Source organism: Schistocerca piceifrons, chromosome 7 (assembly GCF_021461385.2).
Source record: "Schistocerca piceifrons isolate TAMUIC-IGC-003096 chromosome 7, iqSchPice1.1, whole genome shotgun sequence".
Taxonomy (NCBI): Eukaryota; Metazoa; Arthropoda; class Insecta; order Orthoptera; family Acrididae; genus Schistocerca; species Schistocerca piceifrons.
The window spans coordinates 414,102,320-414,125,449 of NC_060144.1; the positions used below are offsets into that span (position 1 = coordinate 414,102,320).

At 42.1% G+C, this 23,130-nt stretch overlaps 1 protein-coding gene across 1 annotated transcript in view; it reads left to right on the forward strand.

Moving 5' to 3' along the window:
* The window catches only part of LOC124709128, a 65,402-nt gene extending 46,341 nt beyond the window's left edge, over positions 1 to 19,061 (forward strand). Inside the window, exons 3-4 of the mRNA XM_047240789.1 lie at positions 18,224 to 18,483; positions 18,570 to 19,061. Coding sequence (XP_047096745.1) covers positions 18,224 to 18,483; positions 18,570 to 18,846 — 537 coding nt within the window. The 3' untranslated portion in view covers positions 18,847 to 19,061. The remainder of the gene's footprint in view (positions 1 to 18,223; positions 18,484 to 18,569) is intronic.
* Positions 19,062 to 23,130: the final 4,069 nt, after the last annotated feature.

Genomic DNA, 23,130 nt, shown 5'->3' on the forward strand with positions numbered 1-23,130 from the left:
GGCCATGGAGGGCATCCGGGAATGATTGGAGTGGTAGGAATTCGGATGTTATCAATACTCACCTGCCCTCGCTGTCGTGGGCGAGATCACACAGGTAGGGCCATTCTTTGCAAATGTCAAAGGCCGGTTGCTGACTCCTCGTGACCGCCCTTTCAAGCAGCCGCGATGCCTGTGAAACGAGCAGCAGCAGTTTGGACGCATACAGTAGCTCTAAACAATTCCACCCCAAAAATAGACCACCCAGTTTTAAAAACCCACTTTACCCAATCCGAGGCAACGATGTTGTTGACCATGCATCTCGAATTTCTCATGCGAAATGTGAATCCCTCCCGTTTATATAAGTTATTTTCGTAGGTAGAAGAAATCAGACAATACACACCTCACATAGCTAAAGTGGCCGCCCCCTGTAGCTGAATGGTGTCGGCAGGGTAGCTCAGCGTGTTCGTCAGAGGGTTAGCTGCCCTCTGTAATAAAAGAAACTGAGTTAACCGATCAGCGACGAACTTAAACGGGTGTCGTACGTCGTCCGCCCCGAGCAGATGCAACAAACGAAATCGAACAAAATGAGATTAATAATGAAAAAAAAGTGGTCAGCGTGACAGAATGTCACTCCTAAAGGCCCGAGTTCGATTCCCGGATTGGTCGGAGATTTTCTCCGCTCAGGGACTGGGTATTGTGTTGTCCTAATCATCATTTCATCCCCATCGACACGCAAGTCACCAAAGTGGCGTCAAATCGAAAGGCTTGCACCCAGCGAACGGCCTACCTGACGGGAGGTCCTAGTGACATAACATTTTTGTTTATCGCTAAAGTATCGTCACTTGTTGTCAAAATCCTGTAGAAGACTATGGCTTAGGCTGTATCCCTCTGAGTATTCTTTCATCCGACAGAAAAATGCCTTTTCTTGTCTGTCACATTCTGCATCACAGGACTAGAATATTAAACTCATTTTTGACTCTTGATGGAGAGCTAAGATCTACCACTGTCGCAGGACGCCTCCTCACTTTCGGACTCTCTTATGCTAACCAAATGTCTCACCACATACGAAATATCTTAAGGTAAAAGCACAGTGAAGTTGTAAACATAAGTTTTACACTACGTATCACTTTATAAATTCGGTAACACATTTTATTACGATGGTTGTCTCACCCTGTATATTGCCGCAACGAAAAAAAAAAGAAACACCAAGTGAAGATTCATATCCGTGATGCCCTAGCGCCAGCCGCTGTAGCCGAGTTGTTCTAGGCGCTTCAGTCCGAAACCACGCTGCTGCTACGGTCGCAGGTTCGAATCTTGCCTCGGGCATGGATGTGTGTGATGTCCTTAGGTTAGTTAGGTTTAAGTAGTTTTAAGTCTAGGAGACTGATTACCTCAGATATTAAATCCCATAGTGCTTAGAGCCATTTGAACTATTTTGATGCCCTAGCCATCGCCTACACCCACCAGGCGGCGTGTCACTGATATCAAATTGATAGGCTAATTAATTAAATCGATCTTAAGAGTCACTTTGCATGGCGAGTAATTTTTCTTTTTCAGTAGTCGGATTACACTCAACAGGTAGTTCAAATGGGAATCCCTGGAGGGAAGACGATATTCTTTTCGAGGAACACTATTGAAGCTGACCACAGAAGGATTCTACCGCCAGCAACAGACATTACACATAAGGACCGCGCTGTTAAAAACACGATCACAACGACTATGTCACCGTCACCCAGCATAAGAAGTGGTCTCGGTTCTATAGGCACACACGAAAGTCGCTGATAATGTGTAACGCTTTTTGGTAGAAATCGTGTCAGCGATTTGGAATTCAGCCAAATACTTGCGTTGGATCCCATTGAGATGTCTTTTAATGAATCAGAGGCTGAAACGGTTCTGCGACCGTGTAGGCTGCAGATTCCTCGACTTGCGCCAAAGGTTGGTTGGGTTTCGGGTACCGCTGTATAGGTCAGGTGTCCACTATACGCAGGAGGCGGCTACAAGGGTAGCAGCGGCTGTGTGGCGTGGACTAGACGGTTTTTTAGGTTAGAGGGTCTCGGGAAAACACAAGATGGGCTTCAGTCACAAAGGGAGCAGGCTGAACACAGGAAGAACGCAGATACAGGAACCATTGGCGTAACAGTTGTAAATTCTCGTAGCTGTGTTGAGAACGTACCAGAGCTCCAAGCGCTAATAGAAAGAACTGATACTCAAATCGTTATAGGCACTGAAAGCTGGCTAAAGTCGGATATAAGCTCAGCCGAAATTTTTGCGAAGAACCCAACAGTGTTCCGAAAGGATAGGCTAAACACGGTTGTCGGTGGCGTGTTTGTTGCTGTCAAAAGTAGTTCATCTTGTCGCGAAATTGAAGTAGATACTTCCTGTGAGTTAGTATGGGCAGTTGTCATTGTTGGCAACCGGAATAAAATAATAATAGGATCCTTTTACCGACCTCCCAATTCAGATGATACAGTTGCATGAAAGGTTCAAAGAAAACTTGAGTTTGATCTTGAAAACGTACCCGACTCGTACGATAATAGTTGGTGGTGACTTTAATTTACCCTCGATATGTTGGCGAAAATACATGTTTAATTCCGGAGGTGGCGTTAAAATATCATCCGAAATTGTGTTAAACGCATTCTCTGAAAATTATTTCGAGCAGTTAGTTCATGAGCCCACGCGAATAGTAAATGGTTGTGAAAACACACTTGACCTCTTACCAACAAATAATCCTGAGTTAATAACGAGCATCAAAACCGATTCAGGGATTAGTGAACACAGAGTTGTCGTAGCGAGATTGAATACTGTAATCCCCAAATCCACGAAAAATAAGCGAAAAATATACCTATTCAAAAAAGCAGATAAAAATTCACTTGACGCCTTCCTGAGAGATAATCTCCACTCATTCCAAATTAATAAGTGTAGACCAGACGTGGCTTAAATTCAAAGAAATAGTATCGGCAGCAATTGAGAGATTTATACCAAATAAATTAACAAACGACTGAGCTGATCCTCCTTGGTACACAAAACGGGTTAGAACACTGTTGCAAAAACGACGAAACAAACATGCCAAATTTAAGCAGACGCAAAATCCCCAGGATTGGCGATCTTTTACAGAAGCTCGAAATTTTGCGCGGACTTCAATGCGAGATGCCTATAACAGTTTCCACAACGAAACGTTGTCTGAAACCTTGCAAAAAACCCAAAGAGATTTTGGTCGTATGTGAAGTATGTTAGCGGCAAGAAACAATCAATGCCTTCTCTGCGCTATAGCAATGGAGATGCTATCGAAGATAGTGCTGCCAAAGCAGAGTTACTATACACAGTCTTCCGAAATGCCTTCATAAAAGAAGATGAAGTAAATACTCCAGAATTCGAATCAGGAACAGCTGCCAACATGAGTAACGTAGAAGTAAATATCCTCGGAGTAGCGAAGCAACTTAAATCACATAATAAAAGCAAGTCTTCTGGTCCAGACTGTATAGCAATTAGGTTCCTTTCGGAGTATGGTGATGAATTAGCTCCATACTTAACAATCATATACAACCGTTCGCTCGACGAAACATCCGTACCCGAAGACTGGAAAGTTACACAGGTCACACCAATATTCAAGAAAGGTAGTAGGAGTAATCCACTAAATTACAGGCCCATATCGTTAACGTCGATATGTAGCAGGGTTTTAGAACATATATTGTGTTCGAACATTATGAATTACCTCGAAGAAAACTGTCTATTGACACACAGTCAAAATGTGTTTAGAAAACATCATTCCTGTGAAACACAACTAGCTCTTTATTCACATGAAGTGTTGAGTGCTATTGACAAGGGATTTCAGATCGATTCCGTATTTCTGGATTTCCGGAAGGCTTTTGTCACTGTACCACACAAGCGGCTCGTAGTGAAATTGCGTGCATATGGAATATCGTCTCAGTTATGTGACTGGATTTGTGATTTCCTGTCAGAGAGGTCACAGTTCGCAGTAATTGACGGAAAGTCATCGAGTAAAACAGAAGTGATTTCTGGCGTTCCTCAAGTTAGTGTTATAGGCCCTTTGCTGTTCCTTATCTATATAAATGATTTGGGAGACAATCTGAGCGCCGTCTTCGGTTGTTGGCAGATGACACTGTCGTTTATCGGCTAATAAAGTCATCAGAAGATCAAAACAAACTGCAAAACGATGTAGAAAAAATATCTGAATGGTGCGAAAAGTGGCAGACCCTGAATAACGAAAAGTGTGAAGTCATCCACGTGAGTGCTAAAAGGAACTCGTTAAACTTCGATTACACGATAAATCAGTCAAATTTAAAGGCCGTAAATTTAACTAAATACCTAGGTATTACAATTACGAACAATTTAAATTGGAAGGAACACATAGAAAATGTTGTGGGGAAGGCTAACCAAAGACTGCATTTTATTGGCAGGACACTTAGAAAATGTAACAGACCTACTAAGGAGACTGCCTACACTACGCTTGTCCGTCCTCTTTTAGAATACTGCTGCACGGTGTGGGATCCTTACCAGATAGTACTGACGGACTATATCGAAAAAGTTCAAAGAAAGGCAGCGCGTTTTATATTATCGCGAAATATGGGAGAGAGTGTCACAGAAATGATACAGGACTTGGGCTGGAAATCGTTAAAAGAAAGGCGTTTTTCGTTGCGACGGAATCTTCTCACGGAATTCCAATCACCAACTTTCTCCTCCGAGTGCGAAAATATTTTGTTGACACCGACCTACATAGGGAGGAACGATCACCAAGCTCGTACGGAAAGATATAGGTGTTTATTCTTTCTGCGTGTTATACGAGTTTGGAATAATAGAGAATTGTGAAGGTGGTTCGATGAACCCTCTGCCAGGCACTTAAATGTGATTTGTAGAGTATCCATGTAGATGTAGACGTAGATTACAGCCACTGGCAAATAATATTCGTGACACTATCATTTCTCGAAAAGAGTCACCTTTTGCGAACCTATTTGCTACTGCAAAACTCCAGCGTGGTTTTGACAATTCATATGTGTCTTGTAACTCTTCCTCTGTCTCTATCTCTGTTTTTCCTTGATTCATGTAATGTTCATCAAATGAATAAATGTCTTCTACTACATACTTTCTAAACTAGCGTATGTCCGTCCTCATATTTCACGCTATCTCCACGCCTAATTTCATCAAGATCGGTTCAGCAAATTAGTCGTGAAAATGTAACAGACGAAGTTACTTTCGCATTTATAATATTAGTGTGGATAATGTATTTGCTGCAATTCTTGTTGCATATGTCAACGACTGAAATGTTTCCCAAATGACCAGAAATCTTAAAGTAACTGCCAATCTATGCCAGGAGGTACACAAGTTTCACAGTGGAAGTTTTTGTTCTTATGAAACTTTGCGTAAAAGATATGTACCTATGTGTTGGTTTTATAACAAACATATAGAGCCGCGAACGGTCGCGAAACTCCCTGCAGTGAAAATTGTAACCATATGACAGCTGGAACGACACCAGCAGCCCCTAGCCGCGAGAAAGCGAATTTTAATATTAAGTTTGCTTTTAATTATTTTTTACTTAAGTAACGAAATAATTATTATAATTTTTGCGATCCAAGCATTAGTAGTTGATCAAGAGACATGAATGAGCGTGAGATAAATGTAAAACCAGCCAAATATCACTGAATCACCAACATATGCTACGCCTTACTCATTAAGAAATTCCTCTTTCGAATATGGATGTAATATCGCTTCCTCCACTGAAAAAGCAGGAGAATATAAGCACATAGTTAATGCATGAGAAGCATATGGATATATTTCTGTTGTTTCCGTTCTTGTATTGATAACCACTTTCCTTGACACATAAGTTTTGTATATAGTCTAATGATTCGCCCTCTCTTACACTTCATTCGACTTTCTAATACTCGAATATTTTCATAAATGTTATTACTTTTGCTTCGAAACGGAATACGTTGACGGTCATCGTCCTTTGTGGTTCAGAGATAGCAACAGTTGCAGAATTGGTTTCTTTTGTGTTTGGAAACAGTTTTATTGCTTTCATCGTTTTATTATTACATCTGTGTGTTTTTCCTTTCAGCTAAAATTGCTGTTGTTCATGTTATTGAGTAGATATCCGACGTCTTTCAGCAAAATCTCAGAGTTTCTGCTGTCTAATAGGCATTTTTTGGTTTTAAGAGAAATTTTTTCCCTTTATTGTTATTTCATCTCCCTCGCCACGTATGGGCGGTGGGTGGGGTGTGGGAGGGGGGGGGGGGCGGGGGCTATCAGCGGAGAAATATACCACTTTTCAGCCAAGCGAATTATGAAATTTATAATAGGAATGATTAACAAAATTTGGGAATGTTCTTATGTTCCATAGGGTTGAGGGGTGTGGGTAAAAAGATAGTAACTGACACATTATTGCCATGTGTTTGTTGCACGCTTCTTTCGGCATTGTTATTAAAATAGTACTGATCGCTTTTCCTATTTTCTATAATAACGTAATATTTCAAAGCAATGCAAATTTTCCCAATAAAAATTAATCGTTCTTTAAGAAAGGTTTATTTAAGAAAGAAACATTTTTAGCGCTGCTGGTATGGCTAATTGATGTTTCGATTATTTACAGTTATTAGTAAAAAATAAAAATTCCTGTTATAAACCGAAACCATACAAATACCGAAAAATACCGGTTATTCAGAACTAAAATAGCAGTATCGGTTTTAACTGGTCGGTTTTTCCCGTCCCTAGCATAAAGTTGCAAAGGCGTTTCAATCAAGTGTCGCCAATTGTTTCGCTAATGGGCTACTATTCTAACTGCAGACTAAGTTTTACACAGTGTCCAAATTTGAGTATACAAATTTGTGGAGTTAACGAAGGAGGTAATAATTATTTAAATAAAAACTTTTTATTATAACAAGTTTTTGGAATGGACTACGACGCATAAAATAATTTCTCCTGGTCCCATACACAATTCTAACCCCATACAGAGAGCACTGATAATTTGTACTTGTAAATTTTTAATAGGTATGAAATGGATACTTGTAGAATTTAAAACAAACAATGCTGGGCGCATGCAGTAGATAATTGTAAGGATGTCAACTATTCATGCGTCAATAATGTATATCCTGGATACACAATTGATGCATCAATAGTTCACATCCTTACTAATATCTATTACGTGAACAACTATTCATGCATCAATTATGTATTTCCTTGATACATAATTGATGCATGAATAGTTCGCGTCTTACTACACACATCAAAAACAGTTTTGCATCACCCCGGTTTCCAGAACTCCTGAAGACAGACGTTGACTGTGGATATTGTATCGCAGACACTGTCCCTTTGACTGTTCAGAGATGTCACTAAACCCGCCCAAAGACGTAAACAACCATGCACGAGCAGCACTTATTAGATGGAGGGCGTCCAACAACTGATCAGTTCCAGTCATTCCACCGGGAAGGAGGTATACAGCTCGTGTTGTCTGTAGTTCAATCGTGTCTAAACAGTCAATACCGCGATTCAATCGCGTCCGCATTGTTCCTTTGTGCCAGGAAGGGCTCTCAGCAAGGGAAGTGTCCAGGCGTCTCGGAGTGAACCAAAGCGATGTTGTTCAGAAATGGCGGAGATACAGAGAGACGGGAAATGTCGATGACATGCCTCGCTCAGGCCGACCAAGGGGTACTACTGCAGTGGATGAGCGCTACCTATGGATTATGGCTCGGAGGAACCCTGATAGCAATGCCACCATGTTGAATAATGCTTTTCGTGCAGCCACAGGACGTCGTGTTACGATTCAAACTGTACCAAATAGGATGCATGATGCGCAACTTCACTCCAGACATCCATGGCGAGGTCCATCTTTGCAACCACGACACCATGCAGCGCACGGTACAGATGGGCCCAACAACATGCCGAATGGACCGCTCAGGACTGGCATCACGTTCTCTTCACCGATGAGTGTCGCATATGTATTCAAAGAGACAATTGTCGGAGACGTGTTTGGAGGCAACCCGGTCAGGCTGAACGCCTTAGACATACTGTTCAGCGAGTGCAGCAAGGTGAATGTTTCCTGCTGTTTTGGGGCGGCATTGTGGGGGGCCGACGTATGCCGTTGGTGGTCACGGAAGGCGCCTTAACGACTGTACGATACGTGAATGCCGTCCTCCGACCGATAGTGCAACAATATCGGCAGCATATTGGCAAGGCATCCGTCTTCATGGACAACAATTCGCGCTCTCATCGTGCATACCTTGTGAATGACTTCCTTCAGGATAACGACATAGCTCGACTAGAATGGCCAGCATGTTTTCCAGTCGTGAACCCTATCGAACATGCCTGGGATAGACTGAATAGGGCTGTTTATGGACGACGTGACCCACCAACCACTCTGAAGGATCTACGCCGAATCGCCGTTGAGAAGTGGGATAATCTATACCAACAGTGCCTTGATGAACTTGTGGATAGTATGCCACGACGAATTCAGGCATGCATCAATGCAAGAGGACGTGCTACTGGGTATTAGAGGTACCGGCGTGCACAGCAATCTGGACCACCACCTCTGAAGGTCTCGCTGTATGGTGGTACAACATGCAAAATGTGGCTTTCATGAGCAATAAAAAGGGCGGAAACGATGGTTATGTTATCTCTATTCCACTTTTCTGTACAGGTTCCCAAACTCACGGAACCGAGATCATGCAAAACTTTTTTTGATATGTGTATTATGTAATGCATGCGCCCCACATTTTTCGTTTTAAATTCTACAAGTATTATCATCACAAGTACAAGTTATCAGGACTCTCTGTATGAGGTTAGGAATCTGTATGGGGCTAGAAGAAATTATTTTATACTTCTTAGTCAGCTTCAAAAACGAGTTATGATAAAAAGATTTTATTTAAATAATCATTATCTCCTCTACTAACTCCACAAATCTTTATATTCATTATTTACACACTGCGTAAAACAGTCTGCAGTATCGAATAGCTGTCTATTAGCGAAACAATTGGCGGCACTTGATTGAAACGCCTTTGCAACTTTATGCTAGGGACGGGAAAAACCGACCGGTTAAAACCGATACCACTATTTTAGTTCCGAATAACCGGTGTTTTTCGGTACTTGCATGGTCTCGGTTATAACAAGGTTTTATATTTTTTGCTAATAACCGCGTAAATAATCAAACATCAATTAGCCACACCAGCAGTGCAAAAATGTTTCTTTTTTAAATAATCCTTTCTTAAAGAATGATTCATTTTTATTGGTACAATTTGCATTGCTTCGAAATATTGTGTTATTACAGAGAATGGGAATAGCGATCAGTGCTATCTTATAACAATGCCAACAGAAACATGCAACAAACACGTGACAGTAATGTACCCTTTACCATGTAGTATGGCCTAGTAGATCGTACGTTTGTATGTGCAGTGTGCAAGCCTTGCCCCATCTGGCTTACACTGAAGAGCCAAAGAAACTGGTACACCAGCCTAATATCGTGTAGGCCCCCCGCGAGCACGCAGAAGTGCAGCAGCACGACGTGCCATTGACTCGAGTGATGTCTGAAGTAGTGTTGGAGAGAACTGACACCATGAATCCTGGAGGGCTGTCCGTAAATCCGTAAGAGTACGACTGAGTCGAAACCTCTTCTGGACAGCACGTTGCAAAGCATCCAGGATATGCTCAACGATGTTAATGTCTCGGGAGTTTGGGGGCCAGCGGAAGTGTTTACACTCAGAAGAGTGTTCCTGGAGCCACTCGGTAGCAATTCTGGACGTGTGGGGTGTCGCATTGTCCTGCTAGAATTGCCGAAGTTCGTCGGAATTCACTATGGATATGAATGGTTGCAGGTGACCAGACACAATGCTTACATACTTGTCATTTGTCAGAGTTCGTATCTGGAAGTATCAGGGGTCCCATATCACTCCAACTGTACACGCCCCACACCATTACAGAGCCTCCACCAGCTTGAACAGTTCCCTGCTGACAAGCAGCCTCCTTGGTTTCATGAGGTTGTCTCCATACCCGTACACGTCCATCGGCCTGATACAATTTGAAACGAGATTCGTCCGACCAGATAACTTGTTTCCAGTCATCAACACTCCAGTGTCAGTGCTGACGGGTCCAGGGAAGGCGTAAAGCTTTGTGTGGTGCAGTCATCAAGGGTACACGAGTGCGCCTTCGGCTCCGAAAGCCCATATCGATGATGTTTCGTTGAATGGTTCACGCGCTAACTTGGTTATGGCCCAGAATGGAAATCTGCAGCAATCTGCGGAAGGGTTGCACTTCTGTCACGTTCTCTTCAGTCGTCGTTGCTCCCGTCCTTCCAGGATCTTTTTCCGGCCGCAGCGATGTCAGAGATCTGATGTTTTATCGGATTTCTGAAGTGCGGCACCAGTGAAGTACAATACTCCACTTGCTTTAAATGAGTAAAAACGCCAGAAGCCACAAGATACTTGGGACATAATATAAGGATGGTTCTTAAAAAAATCTTAATTATTCATAGTTATAATAAAACAGCAAGCAGCTAATCTGCTGCCCGTGTGTACATAACATGCGTTTATCTGTTCGCAGCCCTTGAAAACAGCCAAATTAACATGGAGTTCTTCACTTCCAGTTTCACCCTTTAACACTTGACTATTCCTAATGTCCAAATAGTGCTATGATCTTCGATTACAATATGATTTTTGAGCAGCGTTTAAAAAAAAATAGAATCAGAATGAGGATACTGCTATTTTTTTATTCTATTCAACCACTTATATCTTTTCTAGAAACGCAGCAAACAGTGGATGGACTACGTTTTCTACACAAATCACGTCAGAACACTGCTGCAGAAGCAACGATAAAAGCATGCCAAATTCAGAAGAACGCAAAATCCCCAACACTGCGGACGTCAATGCGAGATGCTTTTAATAGTTTCCACAATGAAATATTGTCTCAAAATATGGTAGAAAACCCAAAGAGATTCTGTTCGTATGTAAAGTACACTAGTGGCAAAAAACAGTCAATACTGTCACTGCGCGATAGCGATGGAAATGTTACCGATGATGGTGTCACTAAAGCGGAGTTACTAAATACAGTTTTCTGTAATTACTGACCAAAGAAGACGAAGTAAATATTCCAGAATTCGAAACCAGAACAGCTGTTGGCATGAGTGACATAAAAGTAGATATCTTAGGTGCTTCGAAACAACTCAAATCACGTAAGAAAGGCAAGTCTTCCGTTCGAGGTGGTATACCAATCAGGTCCTCTCAGCGTATGCAGACAAAATAGCGCCTTTCTTGGCAATCATATACAACCGCTCGTATGACGAAAGGTCTGTTCCTAAAGACTGGAAAGTAGCACAGGTCACACCAATATTGAAGAAGGGAAATAGGAGTAACCCATTGAATTACAGACCCATATCACTGACGTCAATTTGCAGTAGGATTTTGGAGCATATACTGTACTCGAACATTATAAATCACCTTGAAGAAAATGACTTATTGACACATAACCAACACGGATTCAGAAAATATCGTTCTTGTGCAACATAGCTAGCTCTTTATTCCCATGAAGTAATGAGTGCTGTCGACAAAGCATCTCAGATCGATTCCATATTCCTAGATTTCCAGAAGGATTTTGATACCTTCCTCACAATCGACTATTAATCAAATTGCGTGCATAAGGAGTATCGTCTCAGTTGTGTGACTGGATTCGTGATTTCCTCTCAGAGAGGTCATAGTTCGTAGTGATGGACGGTAAATCATCGAGTAGAACAGAAGTGATATCGGGCATTCCGCAAGGTAGTGTCATGGACCCTCCGCTGTTCCTGATTTATATAAATGATCTAGGTGATAATCTGGGCAGCCCCCTTAGATTGTTTGCAGATGACGCTGTAATTTACCGTCTAGTAAAATCATCAGACGATCAATTCCAATAACAAATGATCTAGAGAGAATTCCTGTATGGTGCTAAAACTGGCAATAAGCACTAAACAAAGAAAGTGTGAAGTCATCCACATGGGTACTAAAAGAAATCCGATAAATTTTGGCTATACGGTAAATCACACAAATCTGAGGGCTGTCAGTTCGACTAAATACCTAGGGATTACAATTACGAGCAACTTAAATTAGAAAGACCACATAGATATTATTGTGGGGAAGGCGAAACAAAGACTGCGCATTGTTGGCAGAGCACTTAGAAGATGCGACAAACCCACTAAAGAGACAGCCTACATTACACTTGTCCGTCCTCTTCTGGAATATTGCTGCGTAATATGGGATCCTTACCAGGTAGGATTGACAGAGGACATCGAAAAAGTGCAAAGAAGGGCAGCTCGTTTCGTGTTATCGCGCAATAGGGGTGAGAGTGTCACTGATATGATACGCGTATTGGGGTGGCAGTCACTGAAGCAAAGGCGGTTTTCTTTGCGGCGAGTTCTATTTACGAATTTCAATCACCAACTTTCTATTCCGAAGGCGTAAATATTTTGTTGACACCCACCTATGCAGAGAGAAATGATCATCATAATAAAATAAGAGAAATCAGAGCTCGAACAGAAAGATGTAGGTGTTCCTTTTTCCCACGTGCGATTCGAGAGTGGAATGGTAGAGAAGTAATATGAAAATGGTTCGATGAACCCTCTGCCAGGAACTTAAGTGTGAATTGCAGAGTAACCATGTAGATATAAATGTAGATGTATTTGCATATTTAATTTAATATTTTTATTATATGTGTTTTGAAGTTAATGGAGTCAAAATTTTTAAAACTTCGTTCGATTTATGCGTTTATTACAGGAAATAATAGGAATCAAGAACCTAAAATCGGTTATTTCAGAACTTGTTTATTTTGACCTTTTTAACAGTACGGTTAAACTGGCATTGAAAACAACTGATATAACCGAAAACCGATTGTTCCAGTGCTATCCGACTCCTCTGTTGCATACTACTATAGAATAACACAAATGTCGCTTGATTTCAGTAGCGTCACTATTTGGTGAAAGTTTTGTTTTTACTGTAAATAGTATTTTCCGTGTAACACTTTCAAGATGTGAGTTCGACTGAGTGAATAATGATAAATTGATCCCACACTTTGGAGTAGTCAAATTGGGATCTCGGTACGTTGATCTTTCAAGCCTTTTCTGGCGAATGTTGGAATTGTTCCTTAACAATAACACGGATTTGTCGGCTACAATGTCAGAAACTGTGTTGCCGCTACGTCTGTAGCTTTCATGATCCAAGAGTGGACCGACCTTTCAGTCCTAAGACTAAAATGGCTACATCTGCTAGGAACATGTATTACCAGGGGACTTCAAAAATTAGGTTACACATTACTATAACAGGCCAAGTAATTTTTATTGAACGCTGCACTGCACTTCTAACAAGGGAAAGTCCCCATCGCACTTCACTCAGATTTAGTGGTAAGATGGTCCAGTGGATAGCCCGTCACAATCCGATGAAAAAAAAAGCAAAATAGAAACAGTGAATGGTCCAAGTATGGGGAGTACAACATAGAGCAATATGGAACAGCCAAGGCGTGTGGTGTTGGACTCCCAAACACGGGCGCTTCTAGAAGTCGATCAAGGGATGGAGCTAAGGGGGGGGGGGGGGGGGGGAGGGGGAGAAAATGGTATATCCCTTGTCGCTTGACAAAAGGAAAGTTTGGGTCCTCCACTGACAAACTGGTGAAATTTGGTGTTGCTTAAATTAGTTTCTGGTAACTGTTTTGGAGTTCATGGTAAAAAATGTGTATTAATAAAAAAGACGCCCATTTTACGTTAAATGATATTTGTTAGTTTGGGTAGAAAGCTATGTGCCGCTCTTATTCTTTTGTTAAAATGTGTCTGAACTACATTGCAACCTATATTGCTACATAATTATAAAAAAAAAAAAATTGAATCTGTTGGAGTAATATAATCGCTGATTTCTGAAGTCCTTTTATCCAGTGGAATGTGTTACTCCATTGGAGGGTCGGTGGGTGGGGGGAGGGGGGCTATAGCCCCCATAGCACCTTCCTTACCACCGCCTCTGCTCCCAAGTTGGCGAACCCTGTTCAAAGTTCTCTCATACCGTTTCTTTCGCTGTTCGCTGTATTCAGATTTGCGTCTGTATCCTGTTGTTAAGTCCGCTTGCAACAGCGTGGTGTAAGGAAGGGGCCTATAATGAAAGTCGATTCTGGACAACTACTCTATTAGCAGCCTAAAGGATGTGGCTTGCGAATGGGAAACGCAACCGTTTGATGACAAGGCGAAAAGTCAACCAACTCCTCCACCGGAAAACACGTCTGGCGTGTCATACACGACATTAGTGACTGTCGTATGATAGGAATCTCTTACAGACGCACCTAATTTATAAGCTTGGTGAGTGAGTGAGGTATGCCTCCTTGCTCGATTTAGGAGTTAGTTTGTCACATAAGCTGCAACAGATGAATGCAACTGTTGCTCACTCACGGTTTCTCTGTGCTCTGCAAAAACATATGTTTTTAACGTTTAAGTTGCGTTCCGTTATGGAAGTTTCGACTCTTGAATTCCTTTGTTGTAACATAGTTCACATCCGTTTCTTTGGCGTTTTCATTTTATGATTCTATCCACTAACAACAGCGTTCGTAAGGTTGTGCATAATTATAGGTTGTGTATAATTATAAGTTGGTTGGGCTTTTCAGCCACGCTGGCTCAAATTACGCGTGTATATTGGGCTTTCGGCAGCGCGTACGGTTTGGACTACGTGTGGTATACTCGGCATTCGGTAGTACATACGAGCAATGTCTACGGCATTCCTCCTACATCAGCACACCAATAAGAAGACCAACTTTATACATAAATCTGAGGGTGGCGAGGGGGGGGGGGTTGCGTTGAGAAGTTTCCCTTGTAAGTGACATAAATACATGACACTATTTTTCAACGCACTCACAGAGTCTCTGTAAACGACAGTCGAAGCGTTCTACCAATCGTGCAGTTCCTCGAAGATAGAATTCTGCTCCTTGCCGACGGAGACATTCGAGAACCGCTTTGTGAACATTCTCATCGTTGGTAAATCTGCGACTGCTGTGAAGCAGCTCTTCGATTGCATGGTCAGTGTAGTCTTTGGTCGATCTCGATGGCCTTCCATCCCGATCAGCATCAATCGTCTTTGAGTGGTCATGCTGACATTGTTTGAAACATTTGACTACAGGTTGACGCGATATTGCTTTTGGTCTACATAACTCGAGAATTTCATAATGAATCTGTGCTTAATTTAGGTATTTTCTGTACAAGAATCGTACTGTTCCTCGTACTTCAGCCCTGGAGTGCGTTTCCAGGTGCCACGCCACTTCATTCCCACACTGCCATGCACCTGTTGTTTGTATCACGGCAGAACTGTGTCTGCCTAGCAACTAGGAAAAGGAAAAACTGACCAGTTAAAAACGATACCGGTATTTTAGTTCTGAATAACCGGTATTTGTCTGATCTCGGCTATAACAGGTATTCTTCATTTTTTACTACTAAGCGGGTAAGAAAACCGAAATATCAGTTAGCCATAGCAGTACTGCTACAACTTTTTGGTTTTTAAGTAAACTTTTTTTAAAAATGAGTAATTTTTATTCATAATATTTCCATAGCTTTGAAATATTGCGTCATTATAGAAAATGGGAAAAGCGATGAATGCTGTTTTAATAACAATGACAACAGAAACAAACAACAAACACATGACGTAAGACCTGGTACAACATTGCTGAAAAATAAGGTGCCTATTGTCACATGGCGTGGCCTGTTTGATGCTACGTGTGTGCATGCACTGTGAAAGACCTGCCCCATCTGGTCAGTAGGTGTTTCCCGCGATTGTCGTCGGACTTCTCTAGTCTGGAGTATTTTACGAAGTGCTGTATCAGCGAAGAACAGTGTCCCATTTGCCCTAAAATATTAAGAACGGTATGAGCCACAACAAACTTGAGACATCACATAAGGAGTAATCTTAAAAATTTAACAATTCATTCATAGTTTGTAATAAAAACAGAATTTAGTGAATCTGTTGCCTGTGTCTACATAATATGCCTGTATCTGCTTGTATCTTTCTAAAAGCGACAGCTTAACATGAAAATAACTGTTCTCCGACCTCAGTTTTCATCCGTTAGCATTGACTATTCGTAGTGCCCAAATAGTGCAATTAATATTACGTCACGAATTTTGAGCAGAGTTTCAAAAAATTAGAATCTGTAGGAGAATACTGGTAATTTTTTGTATTATACAGCCACTTGTCATTTTTCGAGAAAAGCAGCGAACGGTGGATATTTTGTTTCTACACTCCTGGAAATTGAAATAAGAACACCGTGAATTCATTGTCCCAGGAAGGGGAAACTTTATTGACACATTCCTGGGGTCAGATACATCACATGATCACACTGACAGAACCACAGGCACATAGACACAGGCAACAGAGCATGCACAATGTCGGCACTAGTACAGTGTATATCCACCTTTCGCAGCAATGCAGGCTGCTATTCTCCCATGGAGACGATCGTAGAGATGCTGGATGTAGTCCTGTGGAACGGCTTGCCATGCCATTTCCACCTGGCGCCTCAGTTGGACCAGCGTTCGTGCTGGACGTGCAGACCGCGTGAGACGACGCTTCATCCAGTCCCAAACATGCTCAATGGGGGACAGATCAGGAGATCTTGCTGGCCAGGGTAGTTGACTTACACCTTCTAGAGCACGTTGGGTGGCACGGGATACATGCGGACGTGCATTGTCCTGTTGGATCAGCAAGTTCCCTTGCCGGTCTAGGAATGGTAGAACGATGGGTTCGATGACGGTTTGGATGTACCGTGCACTATTCAGTGTCCCCTCGACGATCACCAGTGGTGTACGGCCAGTGTAGGAGATCGCTCCCCACACCATGATGCCGGGTGTTGGCCCTGTGTGCCTCGGTCCTATGCAGTCCTGATTGTGGCGCTCACCTGCACGGCGCCAAACACGCATACGACCATCATTGGCACCAAGGCAGAAGCGACTCTCATCGCTGAAGACGACACGTCTCCATTCGTCCCTCCATTCACGCCTGTCGCGACACCACTGGAGGCGGGCTGCACGATGTTGGGGCGTGAGCGGAAGACGGCCTAACGGTGTGCGGGACCGTAGCCCAGCTTCATGGAGACGGTTGCGAATGGTCCTCGCCGATACCCCAGGAGAAACAGTGTCCCTAATTTGCTGGGAAGTGGCGGTGCGGTCCCCTACGGCACTGCGTTGGATCCTACGGTCTTGGCGTGCATCCGTGCGTCGCTGCGGTCCAGTCCCAGGTCGACGGGCACGTGCACCTTCCGCCGACCACTGGCGACAACATCGATGTACTGTGGAGACCTCACGCCCCACGTGTTGAGCAATTCGGCGGTACGTCCACCCGGCCTCCCACATGCCCACTATACGCCCTCGCTCAAAGTCCGTCAACTGCACATACGGTTCACGTCCACGCTGTCGCGGCATGCTACCAGTGTTAAAGACTGCGATGGAGCTCCGTATGCCACGGCAAACTGGCTGACTCTGACGGCGGCGGTGCACAAATGCTGCGCAGCTAGCGCCATTCGACGGCCAACACCGCGGTTCCTGGTGTGTCCGCTGTGCCGTGCGTGTGATCATTGCTTGTACAGCCCTCTCGCAGTGTCCGGAGCAAGTATGGTGGGTCTGACACACCGGTGTCAATGTGTTCTTTTTTCCATTTCCAGGAGTGTATGTATCATGAAACTGAGGGAGTCAAAAGTTTTTAATCTTTGTTAGTTTTCTACGTTTACTACAGGATAAACTGAAAATCAGTTATTTGAGACACTGGTTATTTTGAGCGGTGTTAACACTCAGGTTACATTGCCATCGAACAAAACCGACATAACTTAAAACCGGTCGTTTCAGCGATGGCCGCTACACCTACAGGCAACCCGGAATATGTACTCTCTTTTAAAATACGAAAACTATTAGCGCCTTTGAGAAGAGAGCGGCTGTGTTCACATTTACGATGATCATGGAAGACAGTTTGTTAATTTATTTCAGCGAGAGAATGTAACAGTTATTCCTCAGGACTTAAAGCCTAAAATGTTCTACTGTATAATAACTGGGTCACATTTTCTTCCAATTTTTTTGTGATTTGGGATAAAATGTAGCGATGGAAACGAAGCATTTTTTGACTTTCTCGTAATTATATTCATTTTAAACTACTATAAAAGCTGAAATATATCCAATTTGAAGTGTAATTTAGGCTAGAAATTCTCACGAAAAATCAGTTCGCCTTTGCAAATAAAATATAAAAACTTTCATTTCACAGTTTGTTTTCTTTTTCAGTATGCATCAGAGGGAATCCTACAAACCATTAACAACGAGATGATTCAGCCAAAATATTTTTATCTTCCCGTCACCATTAACGAAGGGCTGTTGCACATGTGCAACTGGAAGAAGACTTGTTTTGTGTCAGAGAGGAATTCCGTACGGTGCTCGCGGCAACACCCTTGTGACGCCATTGAAATTTCAGTCTCGATGTCATCCGTCTATTTGGGCTTTGCACTCAGAAAACAGAGCCCTTTCACACGCATCATCAGTTACAAGTAAATCACAACATATTCAAGTTTTTTTCTATAGAAAATGGGTCATAATGCAATTAAATACTTAACGACAAACTGTGTTGTTTCAGAATGGAGAAACTGCGAACGAGCGGTATTCTGAAGAGACTTAAATCGACGTCTTGTAATCCAGCGCAGCCAGATCAGGGCAGTAATTTCAAACGAGTGCAGTTCAAAAACGCAGCACCTTTGTTAGCAATAATGTTCTTTGCTATTGTTGTTTCATTTGTACTGGTGCTATGGGAAAGAGTATTATTCCGGTACACTCACAAAACACATCATACCTCCGACCGTAAGTTCAAAAAATGCAGGAAGAGGGTCACACATATGCCTAAGTATTTACCGTAGTCAAGGAGACTTTGATCATTGGCAGTGTAGTTCATATCATGAGGGTAAACATGGTTCTTTTCTTTTTGCTTGCTATCGACTACTTTCTAAGATCTCCCTTGTTCCCACTTCTTTCTCACTATACTCTCTTTCTCAGGAACGATCTATACATATATCGTTCCTGAGCCCAATAACGCCAGACCCACGAACCACATTCTTCACCGTCTAACTCCTCTTCTTTGCCTTACATAAACGACTGTCAATTTTTCTAATCCATACATTCAAAATCAAGTTTATATAAATTAATTTAAATTGTTATGCATGATTTGGAGTAATTCAAATAACTTTCTTTCACATTAATGCTATTGTTTTTAAGAAACATTTATTTTCAAAGTGTTCATTTAATTAACTACTGTTTCCAAATTGCAATTCATAGATATGTGTAAATGTTGGCTAGTTTTACACATTTTTGAGCTTAATAAAGCACTCTTAATTTTCAATTCCTGCAGTAATCCTTATATATAATTCAAATTTATGGTCTTATTTTGGATCTCACGCTTCTTACTAGTGTAACAATGAGTTATGGGCTTGCTAAGGCTTTTGAACTGTATTAGTGTCCAGTTTTTAGATACTGAAGTTTTACTCCATATATTTATTACATTTAAACAATACTGTTTCTTTGTACTGAATAATATTTACTCATCTTGTATAATAACATTTAGAGAGTATTCGTATATAATTTCAGCATCATATTCAACATTTGCTAGTTCATACACTACTATCTTATAAAATAGATGCTATGAAGTTAGGTAAATTTCTGGATTCAGTTATTTTTAATCAAATTATTTGTTTTATTAATATAATAATAATAAATGCATGTGGCTCAGTTGCCTGGTGCAAGTCTTTGAGTTAGACGCCTCTTCAGTGACTTACGTGTTCCAAGTCTACCCCAGTTATCCAACCATGGAGAGCAGACTTACAGTTTAGCATGGAATCCAAACCATGAGTTGTTTTTGGTGGATCTTCACATAACTGAGAGGTGAGTGGTAAAGACAAACTGAAGAAATCCGTGGTCTGACTGGGATTCAACCTCGTGACCTTTTGGTTTATAGGAATGTGCTGTACCGCTAAATCACCACACCTGTCTTATTAGCTGTCTCATTTACGTTAATAACTACTGTTTAAACATGGCCTACATCCTACAGCAGGATTTCTCCAACTTTTTCATTGGGAACATCTTTCGTCTAGATGCATTTCTTCATCACTGACACACAGTTTTAAATATAGTTAGTACTATCAGCGCACACAACCAACCAACACTCAAGTTTCTACACGTCCTTTTCAGTATGAACAACACCCAAACAAATCTCTTAATGAAACCGTGATCGTGTAAATTCTTACACGTCAAAAATATTTGAGAAGAGATATTTCAAACATACACTGAAGCGCCAAAAAAACTGGTATAGGCATGCATATTGAAATCCAGAGGTATGTAAACAGGCAGGATGCGATCGGCAACACCTATCTAAGACAATAGGTGTCTGGTACAGTTGTTAAATCGTTCACTGCTGCTCAATGGCAGGTTATCAAGATTTATGTGATTTCGAACGTGGTGTTATAGTCGGCGCACGAGCGATGGGACACAACATCCTCGAGATAGCGGTGAAGTGGTGATTTTCCCGTACGACCATTCACGAGTGTATATCAGGAATCCGGTGACACATCAGATCTCCGACATCGCTACAGCTGGAAAAGATCCTGCAAGAATGAGACCAACGACGAGAGAAGAGAATCGTTCAACGTGACACAACTGCAACCATTCCGCAAATTGCTCCAGATTTCATTGTTGAGCCATCAACAAATGTCCTCGAGGGAACCATTGAAAGAAACATCATCGATATGGGCTTTCGGAGCCGAAGGCCTACTCGTGTACCCGTGATGACTGCACGACACAAAGGTTTACGCCTCGCCTGGGCCCGTCAATACCGATATTGGACTGTTGATGACTGGAAACATGTTGCCTGGTCGGACGAGTCCCGTTTCATATTTTATCGAGCGGTTGGACGTGTACGGGTATGGAGACAACCTCATGAATCCATGGACCCTGTATGTCAGTAGGGGACTGTTCAAGCTGGTGGAGGCTCTGTAATGGTGTGATGCATGCGCAGTTGGAATGATATGGGACCCCTGATACGTCTAGATATGAATCTGACAGGTGACGCGTACGTAAGCATCCTGTGTGTTTACCTGCATCCATTCATGTCCCTCGCGCATTCCGACGGATTTGGGCAATTACAGAAGGACAATGCGACGTCCCACACGTCCAGAATTGCTACAGAGTCGCTCCACGAACACTCTTCTGAGTTTAAACGCTTCCGCTGGCTCCCAGACTCCCCAGGCATGAACATTATTGAGCATATCCGCGATGCTTTGCAACGTGCCGTTCAGAAGAGATCTCCACCCTGTCATATTCTTACAGATTTACGGACAGCCCTGCAGGATTCATGGTGTCAGTTCCCTCCAGCACTACTTCAGACACTAGTCGAGTTGCGGCAGTTCTGTGTGCCCACGGGGGCCCTACGCGATATTGGGCAGGTGTACCAATTTCTTTGGTTCTTCAGAGTATATAGTTACAGAACTTCACATTAATGCTATTTTTTGTTTTGTTTTAAACCACATGTACGTTTTTACCCACATTTTTTTATTTTCTTAATCTCGCAGATATCGCACTATTCAGCAAATGATCCAGTGACTGGCTTCGATTAGTCATGCAACTCTTGGGATAGTCTCGTTTTGGTGCCGCTAAAGCGAGTTTTCCATCTTTGGTGTGCCGTCCAGGCCTTCAGTCAATCTGGAATGCTGGTGGCTGTATGCGCCGTGCGGACGTGTGTATCTGGAGAGTGCACTGTGTTCGTGAATTTGAAATGAGACAGCTAGGAGGCGACGTCTGCAATGTTGGAGATTTCGTAGAGGCGCACTTGAGCTATTTTGACGTCGTTGTTCATAGGCGATGCTGAGATCATTTTAGTCATTTGACACAAATGTTTGTACACTTATTTTGCAATCATTCTACGTGCAAAACTTATAGTGAACTGAAACGTAATTTGGTATACAGGCGCATGGTATCACGAAGTCTCAGAGAAGTCTCAGAGAACGCTCTTTTTTCGTAAACTGGAAGCTGATTATGAGATCAAGTTGTGTTTATTCCATCCCCTGTGTTATACACTCAGTGTTATCATCCTCTGCTGCGTTAAGATTAGTTTATTTTTTCATTAGAAGATGTGCATAGAAAACATACATTTTCATGGCTTTTACTGTAACTTCAGTTTAAGTCACAACTACTGAGATCCATGTGGTTTATATTATTTGTCAAATGAATCTGAGAACAGTATAGTAACTATATTCAGCATTCCTGCTAATTGTTTCTGCTCTTCCTAGCCATTCCTTTGTTATGGCTCATAAAACAGATGCACACTTAGCGAGACGCCTTTTTGTTGACACATGTTGCTAAGATTTCTCTTTGTGCCATCAATGATACATCAGTGTGAGAATAATCAAATACTTCAGTCGTACACAATTCTTTCTTATCGTTAAGAGTAACTATCCCTCTCTGTGAATGAGTAATTTACAGGTTCATAAAGGTAAGTATGGACGCTGTATCCTGATTTCTGACTGCTGTGGTAAACTATGCAGTGTGTATACTCGTGTAACAACGACAGATGTAGTGTACTATATGGTAGCGAGCCTTTCTCACATTTTCACTAGTGTGTGTAGATTTTGGTCTGATGAAGTGAGACATGTTTCATATGATTCATTTCTATGTCAGAAGGAGCCTAAATCCAATCTCACTGATTATTGTCCTACTGGGGCAGTAAAAACTTCTAAAAATTGTTTTCCAAACGTATCATCTGATCAGTTATGTTATGCTCAATCAAATGGAATCAAACTTGCTGTCATCGATAAAGTCGTTGGTACATGAAAACGTTTCAGATGAATTAATTTCCCTGTTATCTTCCAAAGGGTTAATTCTTTTGTTTACACACTAACGCTTCTCGATGAATAATGCCAAGACGTCAAGTTGTAGAACAATTGCTAGCAGATTTATCTTTAACATTGTAAGGGATCCGTGGTCCCACGAACATAGATGCTAGTATCCGACACCCAGGTCGATAGTAGACAGGATTCGATTGTCGAGCGCTGCAGGAGGCAGTGAGACGAGTGTCGAGTGCGGAGTAGTAGTGGAGAGTGTCGAGCGAGCGGTGGTGCTGGAGAGACAGGCAAGAATGGTGGTCGAGTGAGTTGTAA